This window comes from Felis catus, chromosome B2 (genome assembly GCF_018350175.1).
Source record: "Felis catus isolate Fca126 chromosome B2, F.catus_Fca126_mat1.0, whole genome shotgun sequence".
Lineage (NCBI taxonomy): Eukaryota > Metazoa > Chordata > Mammalia > Carnivora > Felidae > Felis > Felis catus.
The window spans coordinates 37,070,108-37,095,930 of NC_058372.1; the positions used below are offsets into that span (position 1 = coordinate 37,070,108).

The 25,823-nt window shown below is 36.7% G+C and overlaps 1 protein-coding gene across 8 annotated transcripts in view; it reads left to right on the forward strand.

Annotated features, from left to right (window-relative positions):
• Positions 1-25,823, forward strand: part of DNAH8 (dynein axonemal heavy chain 8) — a 330,151-nt gene that overhangs the window by 15,521 nt on the left and 288,807 nt on the right. For 7 of the 8 annotated variants that reach the window (XM_045057489.1, XM_045057486.1, XM_019830547.3 and 4 more), the window contains exons 5-10: positions 4,566-4,650; positions 7,858-8,009; positions 17,745-17,934; positions 18,410-18,573; positions 23,929-24,105; positions 25,151-25,264. In XM_045057489.1, the coding sequence (XP_044913424.1) occupies positions 4,566-4,650; positions 7,858-8,009; positions 17,745-17,934; positions 18,410-18,573; positions 23,929-24,105; positions 25,151-25,264 (882 nt within the window). Of the gene's footprint in view, positions 1-4,565; positions 4,651-7,857; positions 8,010-16,308; positions 16,387-17,744; positions 17,935-18,409; positions 18,574-23,928; positions 24,106-25,150; positions 25,265-25,823 lie in introns of those variants that run through there. The other variant, XM_045057488.1, reaches the window with a different exon arrangement.

The window sequence follows — 25,823 nt, forward strand, 5'->3', positions numbered from 1 at the left end:
CCGCGAGATCGTGACCTGGCTGAAGTCGGACGCTTAACCGACTGCGCCACCCAGGCGCCCCTTAAATTTTCATATATATATATGTATATATATGGAAAATGATGAGGTATATATATACCTAGGATTAGTTATATCTAGGATTAGGGTTTGGTTTAGGGCCAGAATAAGGGTTAGGGCCAGTGTGATTTTACGTGCCTATTATCTTGCAGTTCAGAGATCTCTCCAGAGGGATAAGTTTAGGGTTAGGGTTAGGGGTTAGGGGTTAGGGGCTAGGGTATATGTATGCGTTTTGATTAGGTTTTCACTTAAAGTAATGCTTTCTATTTACATCTATGTTGTTGCAAATGGGAAGATTTCATTCTTTTTCATTGCTATGTAATATTTCATTATAGATGTATGCCAATTCTCTTTTTTTTTTACCCTCAGATGTTGAATTAGGGTTAGTTTGGGGCTAGGATAAGAATTAGGGTTATGGCTAGGGCCAGTGTAAGGGTATGTGCCTGTTATCCTGCTGTTCAGACACTTCTCTAGAGGGATAAGTTTAGGGTTAAGGTTATGGTTATAGTTCGGGTGAGGGGTTAGTGGCTCACAGTAAGGGTTAGGCTTAGGGTTAGGATTAGGTTAGAGCTAGGGTTAGGGTCAGGGTGAGGGTATGTTCCTCATATCCTGAAGTTAAGATACCTCCCTAGAGGTTAGGTTTAGGGTTACTGGTAGGCTTAGAGGTAGAGTTTAGAGGTTACCAGTAGAGGTAGGGGTAGGGGTAGGTTTAGGGTCAGGGTTAAGGCTAGGCTCAGGGTTAGGGTTTGTGCTTGGCATCCTGCTGTTCAGAGACCTCTCTAGAAAATGAAACCTCAGACTCCGGTGGGTTGAAAATAAATTTGGCAACCATCCAGTGAGCTGTGATAAAGCAGGAATTTGGTGCTCTAAGTACTTTTTTCTAATTAAGTTTTTATTTAACTTCTGGTTAGTTAGTTTACAGTGTAATATTAGTTTCAGGTATAGAATTTAGTGATTCAACACTCCCATACAGTACCTGATGGTCATCACAATAAATGCACTCCTTAATCCTCACCACCTATATAACCTATCTCCCCAGTTACCTCCCCTCTGGTAACTATCCATTGTTCTCTATAGTTAAGAGTCTTAATATTTCTTAATGATGTTTTTAATATTCATTTTATTATTAGAGAGAGAGACAGAGAATGGGGGAGGAGGGCAGAGGGAGAGAAAGAGAGAATCCCAGGCAGGCTCCATGCTCATCACAGAGCCTGATGCAGGGCTTGATTCCATGACCTGGAATCATGACCTGAGTTGGACATTCAACTGACTGAGTCACCCAGGTGCACCAAACCTTAATTTCTTAACAATGTTCCTGCATTTTCATTTTGCACTGGCCCCACAGATTCTGTAGCCTGTTCTGGCTGTGGATGATACCACTTGTACAGCAAGATAGGTAATCAAACTTGTTTCACCTGAAAATTTCTAGGCCATAAATTTGGTTAATCCCACAATTGGAATCCCAGAAGCTCTGTAAAAGATTTAGGCATATACATTGGTGCTGGCTAGTAATGTCGGAGAAGGACAGCTGCTAGGACTACATCGAGATGGGTGCCTGTGGAGCTGGTCATCTCACTTTTAAATATTTGCCAGCTGGCTTTCTGGGCTGATAGTCTATGTATGGAGGAAGTCTTTCTCACTGGGTACTCTCTTGGCCAGGAAGTGAGAGTATCATAAGCCTGAAAACCTTTTCATTTGTCATTCCTGGACAATGTCTTGTATTTTGGGTCTGTGTGGTTAGGTTCTTCCTTTGAGGCCACCATGGACCAGGTTAGACACTGGTTAGGCTGCCCATCTAGGAAATCTAGGGAAACCTAGATCTTAAGGGAAGAATCAAACCAGGAAAAGTGTTCCAGTAAGAGTTGTTTATTAGTTGCAAAGCCACGGTGGAGTGGAGATAGTACAGCCAGGGAGGAAACCAATCTCTAAATCTGGGAGAGATAAGAATGCTTATTTGGTCGAACGGATCAAGAAAGTACCTATAGTAAATTGGCATCAAGATTGGTGGACAGGTGAATAAGAAGATGGAACCAGGAACGAGGGGTGGAATGGTTTGGTGTAGTGGTTTAGGAAACTGGGTATATGAAAAGGTTTTCCTTTTATGTGAAACCTGGTGTAACAATGAAGCCTGAAAGCAGCTCATTAAAGTCCCCACAAAGGGTGATGGTGAGAGTGTGATGGTTATTTTGTTTGCCTTCAGATCTACTGCCCACCCTTCACCACCCTACTCTGTGGCCCAGAAAGCTGACCTCTCGAGAACCCATCACCTGGGCTCCTTTGCTCTCCGGCTTCCATGTGACTCAGTCACTAGGAAGCACCAGCAGGAGATTAGAGGGCAGATGGGGAGAGAAGTCTTATTTCTGCCTGTTTGGCTATTTTTCTGGCTACGGTCATATCCTCTTACTAGAGTCCTTCCCAAACAGATCTTCTCCCACAGCTCTGCGTCCACTTGCATCCAGATACACCATTCACCCAGTCATCACACTTTCAGGCCTTGGTACTTCTTTTTCCTTTGTTGATAGTCCTGTTGTTGCTGCTCGTGCCACAGCTTCCCTTAACCCTGCTCTGGCCTCTGGCAGTAGCCTCTTTATCATAAAGTTTTCTTCAAAACCCCTTTGTTGAGACTTCTTTTCTTACCAGGACCCTGATCAATGAGGTTTCTACCAGTGAGGTTTCTACCACATTGGCATTCATGCTCTTGCTTCTCCCTTCATTCAGCACTGCTCAGGATAATCACAGACTATCTTGCTTTGCTGGCTTACATGACAGAGTCAAGGCAACAACATTGTGGTTCTGTGGATGGAGTGCAGCTCTGGTTGCCCAAGGCTGGCACCCAATTCCAGGTTCTGAACTTGCAGTTGTGTGTCTTTGGGTTTTTCACTCAAATTCTTTTTAGCTTTGGTTTTTGTCTTCTGCAAGAGCGGCATAATAATGCCACCCTTATTTAGTGCAAGGCTGTGGTGAAGCTCAGATGAAATATTTATAAAATGTATAAGTGAATTTTTAATTTGCAACTGTGATTTCAGCCCATGACAGCATTCACTCTGCTGGTCTCAGAATACAGTATGTCTAAAAACCAAGAATTTGTTGCATTTGATATTTTGATGCCTTTTTATCACAAGTATGAGCTCTACTTTTGAGAATTTGGATGCTTTCAAATCCGATGGGTCATAAAATCAGATAGAGCAAGAAAGAATTTATGGACCTTGGCAAGGATAGCTGTGCTGACAGTTTTCGTATCTTTCAGATTGTAATTATGCAAGAGTCAAGCTGATGTGTGAGATGGAAGAATAGAAAATGAAGGGCTAGAATTTTGTACATCTCTGTGGCTCTGTTTCATTTCCTAGGGCGGTGGTTCCCAAACGTGGTCCCAGAACCAGCAGCATCAACATCACCTGGACCTTTTTAGAAATGCAAGTCCTCAGGGTTAGCAGTCTGTATTTTTTTTTTTTTTTTTGAGGGAGAGAGACAGAGAGCAAGCAGGGGAGGGGCAGAGAAAGAGGGAGACACAGAATCTGAAGCAGGCTCCGGGCTCTGAGCTGTCAGCACAGAGACTAACATGGGGCCCGAACTCACGAACCATGAGATCATGACCTGAGCTGAAGTTGGACTCTTAACCCACTGAGCCACCCAGGGGCCCTGCAGCATTCTGTGTCTTTTAAAAGCTCCCTAGGTGCTTCTCTGGTGCACACTAATGTTTGAGAACCATTGTCCTAGGGGTAGAGGCTTTGCGAGATCTGGGATACCTCCCACACATGGTCAATAAGTGAAAAGAAACCCACTGCCCAAGAGAGACACTTATGTATGTAATCAATGGACTAGGTGAAGTGGGTTGAGTAACTTTGTATTTCCCAATTGATGTGTGAGGGTTTTTGTTTACATGACCTATTTAGTTTTCCACTTACATAGATGTTACGCTGACTTAAAAGTAATTAAATACGAGCTTCATGCTCATAAATATGGGACACTCTCATTATAATAATTTGTTTTTACACTAGTTTGGCTACAGTATGGGTCAAATTACAAGTGCTGAAAACATAATTACTCAAATAATTGGTCAAAAAACCCAATTTTGGTCACCGAGTTAGTTAATAAGGCAAGTTTTCTGTTTCCCAAGTCAGCTTTTAAGAGTAGTTTGTTTTAATCATAGTTCTTTATATTTACCTGAAGTTGGACTCATTCATTTACTCCTGTAAGATTCTGTGAGGCAGGGTCAGGTAAGTGGTTGCCTACTTATATTTGTAGATCATTAATGGGGTTCAGAAATAGAATCTACCATATATCTCGTGGTAATTTTGGAGTTAAATTAGTTTCAATTCTAATCCTGATTCTGATGTACCTGTCACTCACTATGTATCTTGAGTAAAATTTTTGAGCTTCTTTTTGTTTTTTTCAGTCTGCAAAAGGATGAGGATGAAGGTATGTAAAATGCCTAGCCCAGGGCTTGGCTCATTTTTTCGTAGTTCTCTAGTCATGTATTGATCATCATTTTCTCTTCTATTTAACAGCTGGACGCATTTGCTCAATTTTTTATGAAAGATGGTCGTAAGACATTGAAATTTTTGTACCAAGAAGGAGATGTCCCTGGTATTGGTAAGGATGTTTCACGAGGGCAATGTGCTGGGTGTTAATTAATGTTAAAGTGTAGCATATCTTTTCTCTTATGTATAGACAATCCTTTATTCATATAGAAAATTTACCGGAAGTTCATGTGTGGAAAACAGAGTGTCTTAAAAAAAAATTTTTCTTAACGTTTATTTTTGAGACAGAGAGAGACACAGCATGAACGGGGGAGGGTCAGAGAGAGAGAGGGAGACACAGAATCCGAAACAGGCTCCAGGTTCTGAGCTGTCCGCACAGAGCCCGACGTGGGGCTTGAACTCATGAACCGTGAGATCATGACCTGAGCCGAAGTCGGACCCTTAACCGACTGAGCCACCCAGGCGCCCCAAAGTGTCTTAAAAACAATACATTTTCAGTCCAAATATGTATTTCAGGCATTAGTATAATGATTTAAGGAGAAAATATACTTCTAGAAGTCACTGGTATCTCCTGGGGTACACATTTTCACTAGAATTTAATTGCATTCTCCCTCAAACAGGTGGAGCCATTTTGCACACAGGTTTTCAGATAACTAGTAATAGTTGTGAAACCACATGAGAACTCAGCAGCTGTCCCTGTGGTCCTGGGTCAGCATCTTGTGTCTGCTGCAGCTGTCACAATATCTGGCTTCCCTTACTATTCACAGTATTCCTGAAATAATTAACCCTTCATCAGGATGTGAAACTGTTGTGTTAATAACTAGGGCCATCCTTTTGGTCTTAGACTACTTATCTTTGAAATCCTGTGGATTGTCCCTTCTATTGGTTCTTTCTTACTTTTCTCCTCTGCTGCCTTTAGGTGAGGCTCATATCTCATGCCTGCCCTAGTATTCCAGATTGAAAACCAGTATCTCTGAAACCAGATTCCCTCTCTGAAGTTCACACTACTTATTCCTTTAGAAGTAAACATTTTATTCCATTCTATCTATCTATCTATCTAGATATAGATATGAATATATATGTATGTATAATTTGTAAAATGTATAAGTGAATTTTTAATTTGCAATTATGATTACAGCCCATGATAGCATTCACTCTGCTGGCCTTAGAGTGTGAGCAGGGGAGGGGCAGAGGAAGAGGGAGACACAGATCTGAAGCAGGCTCCCCTTTATCAGGAAAGCCTAAATTTATCTTATGTCTTATCAGCCAGAACTGTGTTACACTACAACCATAGGATTAGGGAGGTTGAGAAAGCAGTTGTCTCTTTGGGAATGTATACATTGCTAAAGGAGACAGTGGGTGTTCTTATCAAGGCAGGAGGGGAGGGAGGTTATTAGGGGTAGAGTACCAACCTCCATGAATGAGCAATTGAGCTCTTCCATTGCTACATACTGTGTATCAGGGTTCTTTGGTTGCAGGCCGTAGAAATAGACTCAAGCATATATAAGCAAAAAAAAAAAAAAAAAAAAGTTTGGTTTTTCACAAAGTTTAGAACTAGTTGAACCACTAGGCCTTGGGAAGGACAAGAACAGAGCATTTACACAGATTTCAGGGCAATTTCTTTAGGATTCATCACTGTATTGACGTTTCTCAAATCCCCTTTTACCTTTGGTGTCTCCAATCAGAATTTATATTCTTGCAGAGAGTTTAATTTATCTGGTTTGAATTTCCCCCACAGGGCTCTGACACTGGTGTCTTCCAGAATCACAGGACAGAAAGAATCCCCCACACTCAAAGGAGGGAAGGCTGGGAAGAAAAACGATTTTCATGGTTTTGAGAAAAATTTAAAATTTCTTTTATATCACATTCTAAATTTGGTTGTTGTTGTAAATAGGAAGACTGTTGATTTTGCTTTTCCATATTACAACCAAGCACTGTCAACAATAGCCATATTATGGACAGAGCCCAAATGTCCATTGATTGATGAATGGATAAAGAAAATGTTGTGTGTGTGTGTGTGTGTGTGTGTGTATATGTATGTGTGTGTGTATATATATGTGTGTGTATATATATGTGTGTGTATATATGTGTGTGTATATATATATATATATGTATGTGTGTATGTGTGTGTGTGTGTATATATATATATATACATATATATATATATGTAATGGAATATAACTTGGCAATCAATAAGAATGAACTCTTGCCATTTGCAACAATGTGGATGGCACTAGAATGTATGATGCTAAGTGAAATAAGTCAATTAGAGAAAGACAAATATACAATTTCACTCATATGTAGGATTTAAGAAACAAAACAGATGAACATAGGGGAATGGAGGGAAAAATAAAGTAAGATAAAAACAGAGAGGGAGGCTAACTATAAGAGACTCTAAACTATAGAAAACAAACAGTGTTGATGGAGGGGAGGTAGGTGGGGGGATGGGCTAAATGGGGGGATGGGCACTAGAGAAGGGTGCTCATGTTAGAGATGAGCATTGGGTGTTGTATGTAAGTGATGAATCACTAAATTCTACTCCTGAAACCAATACTATACTATATGTTAACTAACTTGAATCTAAATAAAAAATAAGTAAAATAAAAATTACAACCAGCCATCTAACAAAATTATTATATTTTTAATAGTTTTTAAAATTAAATGATTCTTGGGCGCCTGGGTGGCTTAGTCGGTTAAGCGTCCGACTTCAGCTCAGGTCACGATCTCGCGGTCCATGAGTTCGAGCCCCGCGTCGGGCTCTGGGCTGATGGCTCAGAGCCTGGAGCCTGCTTCCGATTCTGTGTCTCCCTCTCTCTCTGCCCCTCCCCCATTCATGCTCTGTCTCTCTCTGTCCCAAAAATAAATAAACATTAAAAAAAAAAGAAAATTAAATGATTCTCATCCAAACCAGGTCGAGGAAGAATTTAACATAATTTGGGTGCTATGAGTGTAGTTAGTAGGGGACTAAATCTTCTCTGCAGAGTCAGTGAAGGCTTCCAAGAGCTAGTGTTTCAGCTGAGATTTGAAAGGTGAGTAGGAATAGAGAGGCAGAGGGTTGGAGTTGGGATAGAATAGTTTGTGTGAAGACTTTGAAGGGAGAAAAGTGCAGAGCTCAGGGAAAGAAAACTGAGGAGGCTGCACTTTAAGAATTTCAATTATTGATATCTTTTTGTAGACAAAAAAAAACATTATTCCACAATCATATCAAAAATTGCTTACGGTAAAGTAAAGCAAGAAACCACAGTGTATGATCCATGGTAATTTGTCACATTTGATCAGTTATGTGATCATACACTAAGTTCTTGATTTTTGTTTTCAGAATGTGGTCGAACTATTGCTGGAGCAACCAAAGGGGCAAAAATGATGAGATTGTATATAGACAACGCAGCCCCCGAGAAACTAAAAGGATTGTGTATGTTTTTTGTTCGCTGTCACAATGATATTGCTATAAATGTTAAAAATATTCATGAGGTATGTTTACATCTTTTCCAAATATATGGTTAAATGTTTTTTTCCAGCTTAATTGATATGTAACCGACATGGAATATTGTGTAAGTTTAAGCTGTATAACATGTTGATTTAATACACTTATCTTTTGTGAACTGATCACCACTGTAGCATTAGCTAATGCTCCATCGTCTCACATAATTACCTTTTTTTGGTTTTGTTTTTGGTGATGACATTTAAGATGAACTGTCTTAGCCACATTCAAGTATATATTACAGTATTAACTATAATCACCACGCTGTACATTAGATCCCCCAAACTTATTCATCTTGTAACTGGAAGTTTGTATCCTTTGACAAACATTTCCTGATTTCCCCTACCCCACAGCCCTTGGTAATCAACATTCTACTCTCTGTTTCTATAAGGTCAACTTTTTTAGATTCCACATATAAGTCTGATTGTACAGTATTTATCTTTCTCTGTCAGGCTTATCTCACTTAGCATAATGACCTCAGATCCATCCATGTTGTCTTACAGGCAGGATTTCGTTCCTTCTCATGGCTAAATAATTCTCTCTCCCTGTCCCTCTCCCCATCCCCCAAACTCCAAAAAAATTTTTTTAATTAAAAAAATAAAACATAGGGGAAAAGTTCCTTGACATTGGTCTTGACAATGGTTTTTTGGTTATGTCTCCAAAAGCACAAGCAACAAGAGCAAAAATTAATAAGCAGACTACATCAAACCAAACAGTTTCAACACAGCAAAAAAAAAGTTAATAAAATGAGAAGGCAACCTATGGAATGGGAGAAAATATTTGCAAACCATCTACTTCATTAGGGGTTAATATAAAATATATAGAGAGAATTTGTGTAACTCAATAGCAAACAAACAAATAATCCAATTAAAACATGGGCAGAGGAACTGAATTGACATTTTTTCAGAGTCATCCAAATAACTAACAGGTACATGAAAAGATACTCAAAGTCAATAATCATCAGGGAAATTAAAATCAAAACCACAATGAGATATCACCTCATACCCATTAGAATGGTTATCACCCAAAAGACAAGAGATAGGGACACCTGGCTGGTTCAGTCAGGGGAGCATGGGACTCTTGATCTCAGGGTCATGAGTTTGAGCCCTAGGTTGAGTGTAGGAATTACTTAAATAAGTAAATAAACTTAAAAAAAAAAGACAAGAGATAAGTGTTGGTGAGAATGTGGAGAAAAGGGAACCCTCATGCACTATTGGTGGGATGTAAATTGGTACAGCCACTATGGAAAAAAGTATGGAGGTTTCTCAAAAAATTAAAAATGGAACTGCCATATGATCCAGAAATCCTACTTCTGGATATATATCTAGAGGAAATGAAATAAGGGTTTCAAAGAGATATCTTCATCTCCAGGTTCATTGCAGCATTATTCACAATAACCAAGATATAGAAGCAACCTAAGTGTACAACTGTGGATAAGTGGATAAGGAAGGTACGATATATATACACAATGGAACATATATCATGTCCAGTGTAGAGCCTGATATGGGGCTCAATCCCACAACCATGAGATATGACCTGAGCTGAAATCAAGTGTCAGACACTTAACTGACTGAGCCATCCAGGCACTCCCCTATGTTTATTTCTAGGAGTTTTATGGCTTCAGGTATTATGGTTAAGTCTTCAGTTAATTTTGAGTTAATTTTTGTGAATAGTGTAAGATAGAGGTTAAATTTCATTCTTTTGCATCTAATTATCCAGTTTTCGTAGCAGTGTTTATTGAAGAAGACTATCCTCTCCTCATTGAATATTCTTGGCTCTCTTGTCAAATTTTAGTTGAGTGTACATGTGTGGATTTATTTCTAGGCTCTTGATTCAAATCCATTGGCCCATGTGTCAATTTTTATGTCAAGTATCATATTGTTTTGATTGCTATAGCTGCAGTATAGTTTGAAATCAAGAAGTGTGATGCCTTCAGTTTTGGTTTTCTTTTTCCCCGTTAGGATTACTTTGGCTCTTGGGTGTCTTTTGTGGTTCCATACAAATTTTAGGATTGCTTTTTCTATCTGAGGGAAAAATACCATTAAAATTTTGATAGAGATTGCATTGCATCTATAGGTCGCTTTGGGTAATGTGGACATTTAACAATATTTATTCTTCCCATCCACGAACATGGGATATCTTTCCATTTTGTCATAGTTGATTTCTTTCATTAATGTCATAGTTTTGAGATCTTTCACCTCCTTAGTTAATTTTATTCCTAAGAATTGTATTGTTTTCAATACTATTGTGAATGGGATTGTTTTCTTTATTTAATTTTCAGATGATTTGTCCTTCATATGTAGAAACATGACTAATTTCTGTTTGTTTATTTTGTAGTCTGCAACTTTACTGGCAATTTTTCTAACAGTTTTTTGGGTGGTGTTTTAGGATTTTCTATTTACAATATTATATCATCTGTAAACAGAGGTAATTTTCCTTCCTTTTCAATTTGGATGACTTATATATATTTTTTCCTTTTCTAATTGCTCTGCCTAGGATTTCCAGTGTTGTGTTTATCTTTTTTTTTAAGTTTTATTTATTTATTTTGAGAGGTGGGGGAGAGGCAAAAAGAGAGGGAGAGAGAGAATCCCAAGCAGGTTCCACACTGTCAGCCTGGAGCCTGATGTGGGGTTCAGTCCCACGAACCACGAGATCAAGACCTGAGTTGAAATCAAGAGTTGGATGCTTAAGTGATTGAGCTACCCAGGCACCCCTCCAGTGTTTATTTAATAGGAGAAGTGAGAGTGAGCACCCTTATCTTTTCCAATCATTTTTTCTCTTTTAGAGAAAAAGCTTTCCACTTTTCACTGCTGGTTCACTGGTAAGTGTGAGTTTGTGATATGTGGCCTTTATTATTTTGAGGTATGTTCCTTCGGTACCCAATTTCTTAAGAGTTTTTTTTTATTATTATGAAAGAGTGTTGTATTTTGTCTAATGCTTTTTCTGCATCTGTTGAAATGATTACATGCTTTTTATCCTTCACTTTGTTAATGTGGTGTATCATATTTATTCATTTGTATATGTTGAACCATCCTTGCATCCCAGGGATAAATCTCACTTGGTCATGATGTATGAGGCTTTTAATGTGCTGTCGAATTGGTTTGCTAGTATTTTGTTGAAAATTTTGCATCTCTTTTTTAGGGATATTGTTCTTTTGATAAGTGGGATATTGGTAATTTTCTTGTAGTCTGCTTATCTGGCTTTGGTATCAGGATGATTCTTGCCTTGTAAAATGAGTTTAGAGTGTTCCCTCTTCAATTTTATGAAAGAATTTTAGGAGGATTGGCATTCATTCTTCTTTAAGTGTTTGGTAGAATTTACCAGTGAAACCATCTGGTACTGGATTTTTCTTTGTTGGGAGGTTTTTGATTGCAGGTTCAATCTCTGCTTGTTATCGGTCTGTTCAGATTTTCTGTTTCTTCATGATTCAGTCTTTGTAGATGGTATGTTTCCAAGAGTTAATCCATTTCTTCTAGGTTGTCCAATTAGTGTGAATATAGTTGTCTATAGTTGTTTCTTTGTTTTCTTTCTTTCTTTTTTAAATTAAGTAATCTCTATGCCCAATGTGGGGCTTGAACTCATGACCCTGAGGTCAAGAGTTGCATGCTTTACAGACTGAGCTAACCAGGCATCCCCATAGTTGTTTCTTATGGTCCTTTGTGTTTCTGTGGTCCTAATGTCTCCTTTATTATTTCTGATTTTATTTATTTGAGTCTTCTCTTTTTTTTCTTACTCTTCCTAACAGTTGTGGTTATCTTTCCACAAAACAGCTTTTAGTTTTGTTGATCATTGCTATTGTTTTTCTGATCTCTATTTCATTTATTTCTGCTCTTTTCTTTGTTATTTCCTTTCTTCTGCCAACACTGGGTTTAGTTTGTTCTTCTTTTTCTAGTTCCTTGATTGTAAGGTTAGGTTGTTTAATATCTTCCTTTTATAATGTAGGCATTTATTGCTTAAACTTCCCTCTTAGAACTGCTTTTGCTGCATCCCAAACCCTATAGGTTTTGGTATGTTATGTTTCCATTTTCATTTGTTTCAAGATATTTTTTAATTTCCCTTTAGATTTCTTCTAAAGAAACACAATCCACTGATTGTGTGAAGTGTGTTAATTCTCACATATTTGTGAAATTTCTAGTTTTTCTTTCTTTTGTTATTGATTTATAGCTTCATAAAATAGTGACTGGAAAAAGAAACACTTGGTATGATTTCAGTCATCTTAAATTTGCTGTTTTGTGGCCTACCATAGAATCTCTCCTGGAAATGTTCCACATGCATTTGAGAAGAATATATTCTTCTGCTATTGGGTGGAATATTCTGTATATGTCTATTAGGTCCATTTGGTGTAAACTACAGTTCAAGTAAAATATTTCCTTGTTTCTTTTCTGTCTGGATGAACTAACCACTGTTGAAAGTAGGGTATTAAAAGTCCTCTACTATTATTGTGTTGTGTGTTTCTCCCTTCAGATCTGTTAGCATTTGGTTAATGTATTTAGGTGCTCTGTTGTTGGGTGCATATATATTTATGACTGCTTTATCTTTTTGATAAAGTGACCTGTGTATCATTGTATAATAACCTTTTTTGTCTACTGTTATTGTTTTGGCTTAAAGTCTATTTTGTCTGATATAAGTATAGCTACTTCTGCTTTCTTTTCGTTTCCATTTGCATGGCATATTTATTTTCTCTTTTCACTTTGTGCCTCTGTATGTCGTTAAAGCTGGAGTCAGTCTGTTTTAGGCAGCATATAGCTGTTTTGTTTTTGTATCCATCCAGCCACTCTGTGTTTTTTGATTGGTGAATTCAATCCGTGTACAGTTAGAATAATTATTGATATGTAAAGGGTTACTAATGATATATTATTGATTGCTTTTTGTTTTTTCATACTTCCATTTTTTTTTCCCTCTGTTTCTACTTACCTTTGTAAATTGGTGTTTTTCCATGTGGTATGCTCTGTTCCCTTCCTTTTTAATCTTTTGTGAATCTACCCTAGATTTTTGCTTTGCTGTTACCATGAGGCTTACATAAGACATTATAGCTATAACACTTTATTTTATGCTGATAACAACTAACTTTAATTGTATGCAAAAACTTTATCCTCTTACTCCTCCCTTTTATGTTTTGATGTCACAATGTATCTCATTTTATACTGTATATTCATTAACAAACTTTGTAGCTATAGTTATTTTTATTACACTCATTCTTTAACTTTTATACTAGAGCTACATGGTCAACACCACTCATATTTACAGTGTTAGAGTATTCTGAATTTGACTATATACTTACCCTTTTTAGGGTATTGTATGTTTTCATATGTGTTCATGTGAATAATTAGTGTCCTTTCATTTCAGCTTAAAGAACTCCTTTCAGCATTTCTTGTAAGGTGGATCTCATGGTGATGAATTACTTCAGCTTTTGTTTGTCTAAAAAAATCTTTCTCTCTCCATTGCTGAAGGGTAATTTTGCCAGATAGAGTATTCTTGGTTGGCATTTTTTTTTTCTTTCAGCACTTTGAATATATGGTTCCACACATTCCTGGCTTGTCAGGGTTTGGCTAAGAAATCTGTTTTGGCAACCTTGGAGGGTTCTCTTCTAAGTTACAAGCTTTTTTTCTCTTACTACTTTTAAGATTTTCTCTTTGTCTTTGAGTTTTGGCAGTTTTATTATAATGTGTCTTGGAAAGGATCTCATTAAGTTGGTTTTGTTTGGTGACCCATGAGCTTCGTGAACTTGGATATCTAAATCTCTCCCCAGATCTGGGCTTTTCTCAATCACTGTTTCTTTAAATAAGCTTTCTTTCCCCTTCTCCCTCTCTTCTTTTCCTAAAACTTCAATAATTTGCAGATTGGTGCTTTTGATGATATTCCATAGATCACACAGGTTTAATGTTTTTCATTCTTTTTTCTTTGTTATACTCTGAATAAATTCAGAGTTCCTGTCTTTTATCTCACAGATTCTTTCTTCTGCCTGATCCATTCTGTTGTTGATGACCACTGTTGCACTTTTCATTTCTTTGTATTCCTCAGCTCCAAAATTTTTGATTGGCTCTTTTTTCATGATTTCTGTCTCTATTAAATCTCTTGTTTATGTATTTTTTTCATGATTTCATTGAATTATCTTTCTGTGTTTTCCTGTAGTTCACTGAGTTTCCTTAAAGCAGCTTTGTTGAATTCTTTATCATGTAAATTGCAAATTTCCATGTCTTTAGGGTTGGTTGCTAGAAAATTATTGTGATCCTTTGGTGGTATCACATTCCTTAAAGTTTTGTATTGCTGTCTTTGCCTTTGATGTAGTAGTCATGTCCCCTAGTCTTTATCATCTTTGGGAGAAAAATATCTTCCCTCAGCCCTGTTGGTGATTCTGCGGCTCTCAGAGACCTTCTGTGGATAAACCTGCTCTACACTTCTTTATCCCTTTTGTGGAGGAATTCTTAAGCTTGTATGCCTTCTCTCAATCCTGCAGTGCACCAAGTTGACAACCTCCCTTTTGTTTTCCCAAAGGTGATGCTAAAGCTCAAGTTTGTGATCTCCCCCCTAGCCAACAAATTTGGGCTGGCTTTCTTCATGTAGTCCCTAGCCATCTGCCAAAGTGTGCTCTCACTGCTGCCATCAGGAGCATGCATGGGGAGCCAGCCACAGGGTAGGGGGCATTGTGTGGCTGAGGCATGCTGAGAGCTGGGGGCGCCCATGGGCCAGTTGGGGAATCCATGTGTCAGATGTTTCCAGTGGCCATGCTGGGCTTCTGGTGGTGGGCTCCTTGATGGAATCTGTGGTGGGCTTAGTAGTATCTGCTTCCCTTTAGCGCCTTCCTAGAGTCTTATCTGCCACTCTCTCAGCTTGTTTATGCCCACACCCCCCTGTCCCCTAGCCATGCAGCTCATGATTTAGTACTCTGGATGGGGTGGGAGAGAAATGAGCCTCTTTGGCAGCATCCTACATAGCTAGGGAAGCTGGATGCTCATTTACATGTTCTCATTTGCCCCTACAGGAGAAATTAAAGGCTGAGAAGATCTCCCTTGGTCCTAAGCTGTGCAGCCTTGGGGGAGGGGTGATGTGGATAAAGTCAAGTCTTTCCTCTTACCTTATCCGGTGCACTCAAACTCATATTTTTTTGCTTCAACTGTGTGCAGTAACTTCTCTTCTGGAAATCTGGACTTCCACAAAGGCTCTTGTGTCCATGGGTGATTAATAGTGCTTTCCATGGGGTTCTAGGACAGTGTCTGAGAGGGGTTAGAGCTGGTTCATGGCCACTGCAGGTTTCACACCTAGACTGAGGTCTGGATGCCTGTTCTCTGATGCATGGTGGGTGAGACTCTTCCTGAGTTCCTTGACATATGGTGCTGGATTGCAGAGCTCCCACAAAGCCACTTTTGTCCATTGATAAAAACCAAATTATTGTTTTTTGTTAGGGGACAGAAACAAAGGACATCTTATTCTACCATGTGTTGACGTCACCAGCCTGTAGTTAAACATTGAATGTATTATCATAGTTACACTTTTACTTTACTTTCTCTCCTTTCTGTATATAGGACTGATTTGAGTTCCAAGAAAATGTATTCATGTATTCAGGATAACTGAGAAATTACTATAGTAGAATGAAGTGATATTTATCCTTTAGACACTGCTTTTAAAATTCATGAAAATTCCATTTCTTCTAGATGGTGTGCAAATAATTTCCATCCTTCCATTTACTGGGAAGGAATTTAATGTTGTTCACATTATTTTGAGTATTAGTTATTTTAATTTCCTCATTACTTAATATTTTAACTATTTAATAGTTTAGAAAGACTTATCTAGTGCTTATCTAGTCCTGGGAAGGCAGCTTGATGACATGGGAAAAACAGCAGTTTTATTCAGATAGACCCAAATTTGTCACCTACCCTAACCACTGACCAGTGGAGTGTTCCTTAACAGGTTGCTTTTCTTTTCTATGACTTAGGTTTTTACATTATTAACTTGGAAATAGTAATACCCACCTTGCAGGATTGTTGTGAGACTAAATTATAATATTAGCAAATTCTTATCTTGCTAAGTAACAAATCCACCCTAATTTTTCTCCTTTTCTGTTTATGACAAAAAATGGCTTTAAGAGAGGTTGTTTAGCTTGGTTTTCAAGTCTAGGTTGGGAATCATTTCCCTGTGACTCCTTGTAGATACTGCATTGTCTTCTGGTATCTCTTGTGGATGATTAAGCCTCTTCTGTAAATGTGCTTCATGGGTGATCTGTCTTTTCTTTCGGTTTGATTTTGTTCTTTGTCTTTCAAACAGTTTCACCATGATGTCTCCAACCATGTGCACGTGTTTCCCCAGTGTGTCTTCCATTTCACTAATTCTCCCTTCAACTTGTTTGTAACAACTCATTCTTTTTTATAAGTGAGTTTTTATGTTTGTCACAGTTGTATGCAATTTTGAAAAACATGTTTATTTATTTTGAGAGAGAGAGCACGAGCAAGCACACAAGCGGGGGGAGGGACAGAGAGAGAAAAGGTGCAGCCAGTGCAGAGCCAGAGGCGGGGCTCAGTCTCAACAAGTGGTGAGATCATGACCTGAGCTGAAATCAAGAGTTTGACGCTTAACTGACTGAGCCACTGAGGCACCCCGGTATGCAGTTTTAAAAAAGGAAGAAATTCTGTAAGTCTTGTTATGAAAACTTATGTCTATCTCACTCTCCAGGAGCAACCCTTAATCTCTCAACAGATTCTTTCATTTGCCTCCATATCTCTAAATGGTGTGCTCTGATTGCTCCTTTGCCAGGTTAGACATTACCTATTGCCTTTTTTCTGTGGAAGATGAAGATTTAGCTCTTTTTTATCCTATGCCCCTCCTGCCATTTTCCATCCCTTTGTTCTTATATAACTATAACATAGTTATATTCTATTTCGCTTAGATAAATATTTGTTTACACCATTATAACTGTGTAAAACCAATCGCAGTTGAGCATATGGTATATCAGTGGTCCTCATAATGGTTCCCTAAACCCTTTCATGGAATGTGCAAGGTCAAAATGTATTTTTATCATTATACGAAGACATTTGCCCTTTTTGCTGTGTTGGCATTTGACTAATGGTGCAGAAGCAGTAGTAGGAAGGACTGGTGACTCCTTAGCACGAATCAAGGCTGTGGCACCGTACTGTACTTGTAGCTGTTGTAGTCTTCACTGCCATACGCTCACAGTTAAAAAGAAATGTAGTGGCTTTTGGCAAGTTTTTTATCTTAATTTCTTGGCTTGGGATGTCCATGTCACTTAAATTGTATTAATTGAAATGTCACACTCATAAATGCTGGACTTCTGATTTCTGTGTATTTTATTTCTTGAGACTGATCAGTTTTTCCACTTAAAATTCTGGGCAGAGGGCTAATTTCATTGCTTTTTCCTTACTCTGATTGAGTTTTTCTAGTCTCATTTCCCGGGACAGGGCAATTTTCCACTAAGAACTTTATGCAGAAGGCTCAGCTTCATTTCCTCCACATTGTATAGGCTCCAGGTTGTCTCCTTACCTATGTTGAAAGTAAAGCACTGAGGAAAGTGTCGCCTTGATGAACACACATGGGAATGGTTAGAATGGGGGAAGAATATAAATTTGTTGATTTTAGAACTCTTATTTCCATGACTGCCTAAGTTTTCCTAATATATAGAAAGTATCGCCTATGCTTAATGTAATGAAAAATAGGTTATGATTTTCAGCTCTTTAATGGGATTAGCATATAACATTTGAACACCACCCTTTCAGGAAGTGCTATTTACTGTACTGGATGCATCAACAGGAATCCTTCCTGGGATTAGGAATATGCTGTCAAGTATATTTGTGCCAGCTATTCTTGCAACGAATAATTGGGGTGCTTTAAACCAGTCCAAGCAAGGAGAATCTGAAAAACACATTTTCACCGAAACCATCAACAGATACCTTTCATTTTTAGATGGTAAGTACAAAATTTAACGTTTAGTACATTACTGAAAATGAGCAGATTAACTGTAAGATCTGTTATTAAAGATAAGCTTTAGAGGAAAACCGTTCCATCTTAAAAGAAAGTATTACACAAAATAATTATGAGACCTAGAAGTAAGAAATCAAATCGTTAGAACCTCTCATATCCGGGGATCTTTGCAGGAGTAGGATATATTTTTAAAAAATTTTCCATTGTAGCAAGAAGATTCTATTCCTATGTTATTAATGAAAAATTCCACCATATTTAAAAATATTACTATATTATTAGCTCTTTCGAAAATATACAACTTTATTAGTTCATATTATTAAAATACATATTATTAACAAATAACCAAGTCAGAATCTAACAATCAGTTTGTATTTATGTTTCTCTAACATTTGAGTAATTATAGCTGGAACCACACATTGACATTAAACACCTCTTCTCAATATTGTTTCTTCTCTTTTAGGTGCTAGAGTAAGTATTGAGGGCACAGTTAAGTTAAAGAAGGTAGACAATGTCAATTTTTCCAAACTGCATAGTTTTGAAGAAGTGACAGCTGCAGCCAGCAATTCAGAAATGGTTCGTCAGCTAGAGGATGTGCTGACGACATGGTACAGACAGATCGAACAGGTGAGCTAACTCAAGTATTACATCAGATGTGAGTTGTAGCTCTCAGCTGTGTCCTAGCCATTGCATTGTGTCCCTGAAAGTAAAGGGAAGAGGAATCTTGCAGATTCGTTTATGAAACTCAGCTTATTCTTGACCTCAGTGCAAAATCATTGTTCTCTGGGGGCCACTGAAAATCAATTTTAATTTTAAACATTTTAAATATTTTTAAATATTTAAATATTTTAAAAATATTTTAAATACCTAAAAATATTTTAAATATTTTAAATATGTCTCACTCTTAAGGAGGAACCGTAACCATATGGGTTGAGAATGAAAAAAATGAAGAATCAGGAATAGCCAGTGTTCATTCCAATACTTTATATATTGTTTATACTCTTCATAAGAGAAAAGAAGAGGATACAATGAAGCAACTATAGCCACAGTGCTAGACACTAAATAAATACCTCTTGGTTGATCAATGGAATTGTCTATGTTGACAAAGATATTCAAACTAGGCTCATTCATGTCACTACTACAACTCTCTGGCCAAATAAATTTTCTCTGGCAGTAGGGAAAGCAGCAATAAGAACGGGGCATATGTTAACATTCTGAGAGGTGCCAACCTACATTACCCATACTGCCCCAGATCAGGCACTATGCAATTGCTCTAAACTGAAAGAGGCCTCTAGGAGCCAACTCACGGATCTCTAGTTCATGAGCACAGGTCAGCGGAGCTAGAGAAGAAAACGGTCAGTCAAGTGAAGACTAAGGCAAAAAAAAAAAAATCTTAACTGAGTAAAAGCTAGAAAAAAGCATTTTCAATTTACCTCTCTTAGAACTATGTTAGAAGGAAGGAGGTGCAGTTGGAATGGAAAAATTGGAGGACTTTGGAAATTCCACCAGGGCCTGGAGTGCTGGTCACAGAATTTGTTCCAGGTGTCACTAGGAGATTGAAGTGGATAATAGAGCACCGCAGGACTTCTGTACCCACTTACTATGTCGCTGGAGGAAGGGGGAGCTGTAACCCATTGTGGAAATCGGGCTCTGTCCTACACAATGGCTGAATAGATCCCCCCAGTTATTGTAATCAATCAATATAGATTTTCTTTCATGAAAATGAACAAGCAAAAGAAAATAGCTGAGATTTAGGGAGATTTAACAAGTTGAAATAAGAAAATCGCATTGGGCAATTGCAGCAAATGGCTCCAATTAAGTAGAATCAATGCAGGAAATGGGAGAGATCTTTAATCTAAAATAAACATCTGAACCATGACATCTAAAATAAACATTGACCTTGTCATACGCAAAAATCAGTCAAGATAAATTATAAACATAAATTTGAAAGCTAAAAATGAAAAAAAAACCAGATACACACGACAAATTGGATGAACCTCAAAAACACTGTGAGTGAACAAAAGCAACCCTAAATAAGTAATGTGAAAAATAAAACAAAACCTATAAATGAATCAGAACACAACATAGGGCTCTATTGATATCTTCTTAAGGTACAAAACTCAGAAGCCATGAAAGAAAAAACTGACATATTTGACTACATAAAAACAATTTACTAACTTCCATATGTCAAAAATTACCATGAGCAAAATTAAAAAACGACTTTCTTGGAGAAAATATAATCGGCATATATAACAAAGAGTATCCATAATATGTAAAGATCTTCTTTACATCATTAAGAAATGGGCAACATTGAAAAAAAAATACGCCAAGGATATGAACAATGTCATTCAAGGAAAGTACATGGAGATATTTGACCTGGGAGTGGGTGGGAGGGGGTTTAGGAGGTCATGATATCTTCAAATATTTGATGGGATTTCATGTGAAATTAAACTTGCAGTGTATGGCCCTGAATGGCAGAAGACCAGGTGGTGGCTGCAAGGAGAGAGATTTTTAGTCTTGAAATCAGGATAATTTTCTCACAGAATCCCTTCTTCACACACACACAAATACAGAATGTACTGCATCCTGAAAGTACCCAGTTTGAGGCTGGTATCTATCTACGAAACATGTTGTAACAGGAATTAAATTTCAAGAATTTTCATTCTTTAATTCTGTGATTCAAACTAGATAGACCTTCAGCCAGTTAAGAGAAATTTAAATTATGTCTAGTGCCCTCTATTTAAGGTGATGAGGAAGCTTGTGATAGGATTAGGAAAGAGTTCTACACAGAATGGTTAAAATTAAAAGCAAGTAACTTTCATGGAGTGAAGAAAGAACCTTCATGGGTCTGAAAAATCAACTATGTATTTTACTTCCTTTGTATTCTTAAAAATTCCATCACAATTTAAGTTATGTGAAGCTATAAACATAAAAAGTACAGAAAACAACATAACAAAGACCCCTGAAACTACCACTGAGATTAAATAGATAGATTCTCATTTTACTTCAGATCTGTTTTATTTTCTGCCACATTTACTTCAGATCTTGTTTTATTTTCATGAAAGCCTCCAACCCATCCCTTTCCTTCCCTCTATATTACCACTATCCTGATGTTTTTGTCTCTCATTCTCCTGAAAGTTTTACACTTTTATTGCATTTTCATATTTGTAAGCTTTAAATTATATATATTAAAATTATATGTATACACTATGTATATATACAAATACAGAATATATATTTTTGATTAAGGTCTTTATACAATTGGTATTTATAATATCATTTCACAGTTTATGTTTTTTCTCATTTAGCATTCTCTTTCATCTGTGTTGGTACAAATAAATTAAATTATTCACTTAACTACTGTCTGGTGTTCCTATCAGTTTATTATATACATTTTCAGACATTAAGATACATTTAAGTCATGTCTAATATCCTCTGTTTAAGGAGGTAGAGAGATTTGTTCATCCATTCCCTCAGAAAGACAGTTGTTTCTATTTTTAGAAATTCAGTTAATTTTTAGAATTCAGTTAATACCTTTGTTCTGATCTCCTTTGCACAGGTTCTAGAGTTTCTCAGTGGAATTGCTGACAGCAATAGCATATGGCTTTTTTTATTGGGTATTACATAGCCCTCCAAAGAGTGGTTACTTTAACTTACTTCATTTTTATAGAAGCATATGAGAGTTCCCATTTCTTCAAATCTTTTGTTGCACTTGGATCATTAGATTTTTAATCTTTGTCAGTATGTTGGGTGTGGAATGATATCTTATTCTGTATTACTCTGATTTCTATTGAGGTTGAATGTGTTCAATGGCTATTTAAGTTTTCTCTTTGGTGAATTGCCTGTTCACATCCTTCACCTAGTTTTATTTCAGATTGCTTGATGATATCTTACCAAGTTGCTGGAGTTTAAATAATATTTTCCATATGTTAACTTTGTTGGTCTCCATTGTGTCCTACATTTTCATTTGGTATGGTGTCTTTAGTCATGTGAAAGTTTTATATTTTAATGTAAACATATTAGTTACAAATTGTAATCCAGCTTCATTTTAGCTACCTCCAGTGGTAGGAAATTGTGCTTTTTGTATTTTATTTAAAAAACTCTTTTCTACTTAAATTTATGTAGATATTCTCCTGAGTTATTTATTTACCTTAAATATTAGTGAAATCTACAGAAATAAATACCATAAAAGAAACAAATTGTTGTAAAATGAACACTCATGTAACCTTTGCACAAGTTAAGAAGCAGCATTACCAGCACCTAACAGTCCTCATGCATCCCGCTTCCCAATTTTAACTCCCTTTTCTTCCCCCAGTGGTAACCATTTTCTTGACAATTATGATATTTAGTTCCATGCTTTACTTCATCATTTTCCTCTCATCTCCTATGTTTTCTTTAAAAGTGTTGCCATTTTGTTTTTAATATTTAGGTTTGTAATCCATCTGGAATTAATTGTGTATGTGGAGTAGGAATCTAATTTTGTCTTTTTCCATATAGTTAGCCAATTGTCCTCAAAATAAGCTGTTTAGTTAATAGCCCATTGTTTCCTCCTGACAAATTTTTAATATCACTCTGTGGTATATAAAGTTTCTAAATCCCTTTGTCTATCCCACTGGTCTACTTATTTGGGTTTTACACTCAGGTAATACTGCTTTCATTTCTGTAGTTTTTTACTAAGTCAACATTTGTCATTTATGTATTTTTCTTCAAAATTGCATTGGTTATTTCTGGTTAATTATTCTTCCAAATTAATTTTAAGACTAGCTTTTCAAGTATTCTGAAAAACTCTATTGATATTTTGATTGGTTTTCACTAAATGTATACATTAATTTAGAGAAAATTGTCACCTTTATGTGGTTGAATATTTCCATCCATGAACATGGTATTTCTCTCCATTTATTTAGGTCTTCTTTTGTATGCTGAAAGTAAGTTTTCTAATTTTATCCACAAAGATATTGTACATCTTTTGCTAATCTCTAGATATCTGATCATTGTTGTTGTTTGTTACAGCAAATACTACCTTCTTTTAGAAATTACATATTTCAGATTGCTTGTAAAGAAATGCTACTAATATTTATGTGTACATCCAGTAACCTTACTGAATTGTTCACTTTTACTTATTATAGAAGTTTGTCTTTAGATATTCTTGAATTTTAAAAATGTAGCCAAACATATCATCTTTGATTATGACAATTTTTTTTGAGAGAGCACACAAGAAGGGCAGAAGGAGAGAGAGAGAGAATCTTAAGCAGGCTCCACACCTAATGCTGAGCCGGATGTGGGGTTCAATCTCATGACCATGAGATCGTGACCTGAGCCGAAATCAAGTCTGACACTCAACCAGCTGAGCCACCCAGGCACACTGCCATTATTGTTTTTGTTTTTGTTTTTTTTTATTTCCAATTCTTATGCTTTTTGGTTGCTTTTCTTGTTTGGAGACCTCCATTACCACGTTGAATAGTAGTGGGTGGTGTTAGTGGCAAATTTTTCTTGTCCTTGGTTTTAAAGTGATATTTTCTAAAATTTCATCATTAAATATGAGGTTTGCTATAGATTTTTGGTAGATACTATTTATCATGTTAAAGAAGTTCCCTTTTGTTCTTAGTTTCCTAAGAGTTTTTCTTTTAATTTTTTTAAAATGTTTATTTTTGAGACAGAGAGAGACCGAGCACAAATGGGGGAGGGGCAGAGAGAGAGGGAGACAGAATCTGAATCAGGCTTCAGGCTCTGAACTGTCAGCACAGAGACTGACACAGGGCTCGAACTCACAAACCATGAGATCATGACCTGAGCAGAAGTCAGATGCTTAACTGACTAAGCCACCAAGGCGTCCCAGTTTGCTGAGAGTTTTTAATATTCTTTAATTAAAATTTATAAAAATTTTTAGCTTCCTTTGAAAAGATACAAACAATGAGGTTTTACCAAAGAAGAAAGTAGCATTCTTAAATTCTGTGATTTTTTTTTTTTTTTTTTTAATTGCAGGTACTTATTGAGAGTGAGCAGATGAGAAAGGAAGCTGATGACTCAGGTCCACTTACTGAATTGGAACACTGGAAACGCATGTCAGCCAAATTCAATTATATCATTGAACAGATTAAAGGACCAAGTTGTAAGGCTGTCATAAATGTGCTTAATGTTGCACACTCCAAACTGTTAAAGGTAAAAGGCCTTTTATTTTAAAATTTGATATGCTTCAGAACAACCAACTAGAAAATTACCCTTCTTGAACTGTTTCTTCACATCATATACTGGAACCATGTGTTGAGAGGTTTTAAACGTTGAGTGAGGCTCTCTCATATTCCACAATTATTTCCCAAAGAGGAAAAGGAAGTATAGAAATGAAGACTTATTTCTCAATATTTTGTGTATCAATTTTGACAATACTACTATGGAATGATTGCTGTTTATTTTTAAGTTGCTTTTGAAATTGTGAATCAATAGAGGCTCATTGAGGTAAAGAACTACATAGAAAGTCAAAAACAAAAATGTGCTCTTGTTAGATAGATAGCTCATGTCCACTAGTCCACAGTTTGGTTTGATTTTTTCTGGGTCCTTTTATTTTTCTGTACTCTTTCTTTAAAAAATTTATCTATATTTATCTATATCTGTATCTGTCTATCTAGATATATATCCTTTTCTCAAAGACCCAAAATAATGCAATGTTATAAATAACTAACCTAGAAAAGTCACTCCAGATAGAAGCAAGTCCAGCTTAAGCCTACAGACAAAATGTTAATTACAAACAGAATGAGTCTTTAGTTTTAGTAAATCATTTAAGGTGTTTATGATAACTTTGTCTTAAATAATATAAGAAACAGATGTATCAATCACATTTCAGTATCAGCTACTTTAGTATATGTATGATTATGGAAAATAGCCTGAATTTCTTTTTTTTTAAATTTTTTTAATGTTTATATTTGAGAGAGAGAGAGAAAGAGAGAGAGAGAAACAGTGCACAAACGGGGGAAGGGCAGAGAGAGAGAGACAGGGAGACACAGAATCTGAAGCAGGCTCCAGGCTCTGAACTGTCAGCACAGAGCCTGACGTGGGGCTCAAACTCATGAGCTGTGAGATCATGACCTGGGCTGCAGGCAGATGCTTAACCGACTGAGCCACCCAGGTGCCCCCTGAATTTCTTGATTAAAATTAAGTACAGTGATATATTTGGATGTTTCATGGAATTCTTATACATTTTTTCCCTTAGAATTGGCGTGATTTGGATGCAAGAATAACAGATACAGCAAATGAATCAAAAGATAATGTCAGATATTTGTACACTTTAGAAAAAGTGTGTCAACCTCTCTATAACTATGACCTAGTAAGTATGCTTTTTAAAGTGTACTTTTAAAAATAACTCATTTTAAAATAACTTAATATATGTGTTTTGGGAAATGTATACTGCAGAAAAATTATATAAAAGATATATTTTCCTGTTATACATCTATCATGAATTATAAACTTATTTATTATTACAAACTACATTTAAATATTTGACATTATCATGAGTATAATCTCATTTGTGAATTTAATTAATCCATTGCACATCACAAATTACCCCAGAACTGATTCGCATAAAACACAGTTCCTATAAATCAAGAATCCAGGCATAGCATAGTTTGAGTGTCTCTGCCTCAGGGTGTCTCATGAACTTGTGGACAAACTATTAGCTGGGAATGTGGTCTCACTGGAAGTGGAGACTAATAGTTGGAGGGTCCACTTCTAAGCTTGCTCATATGGTTGTTAGCAGGCCCCAGTTGCACACCACATGAGTTTTTACATAGGGTAACTTGCTTCCCCTAGGGTGAATGATCCAGGAATGAGCAAGAGAGAGTGCCCAACCAGCATTACCCTGATATCAAAGCACTACAAAAAGAAAT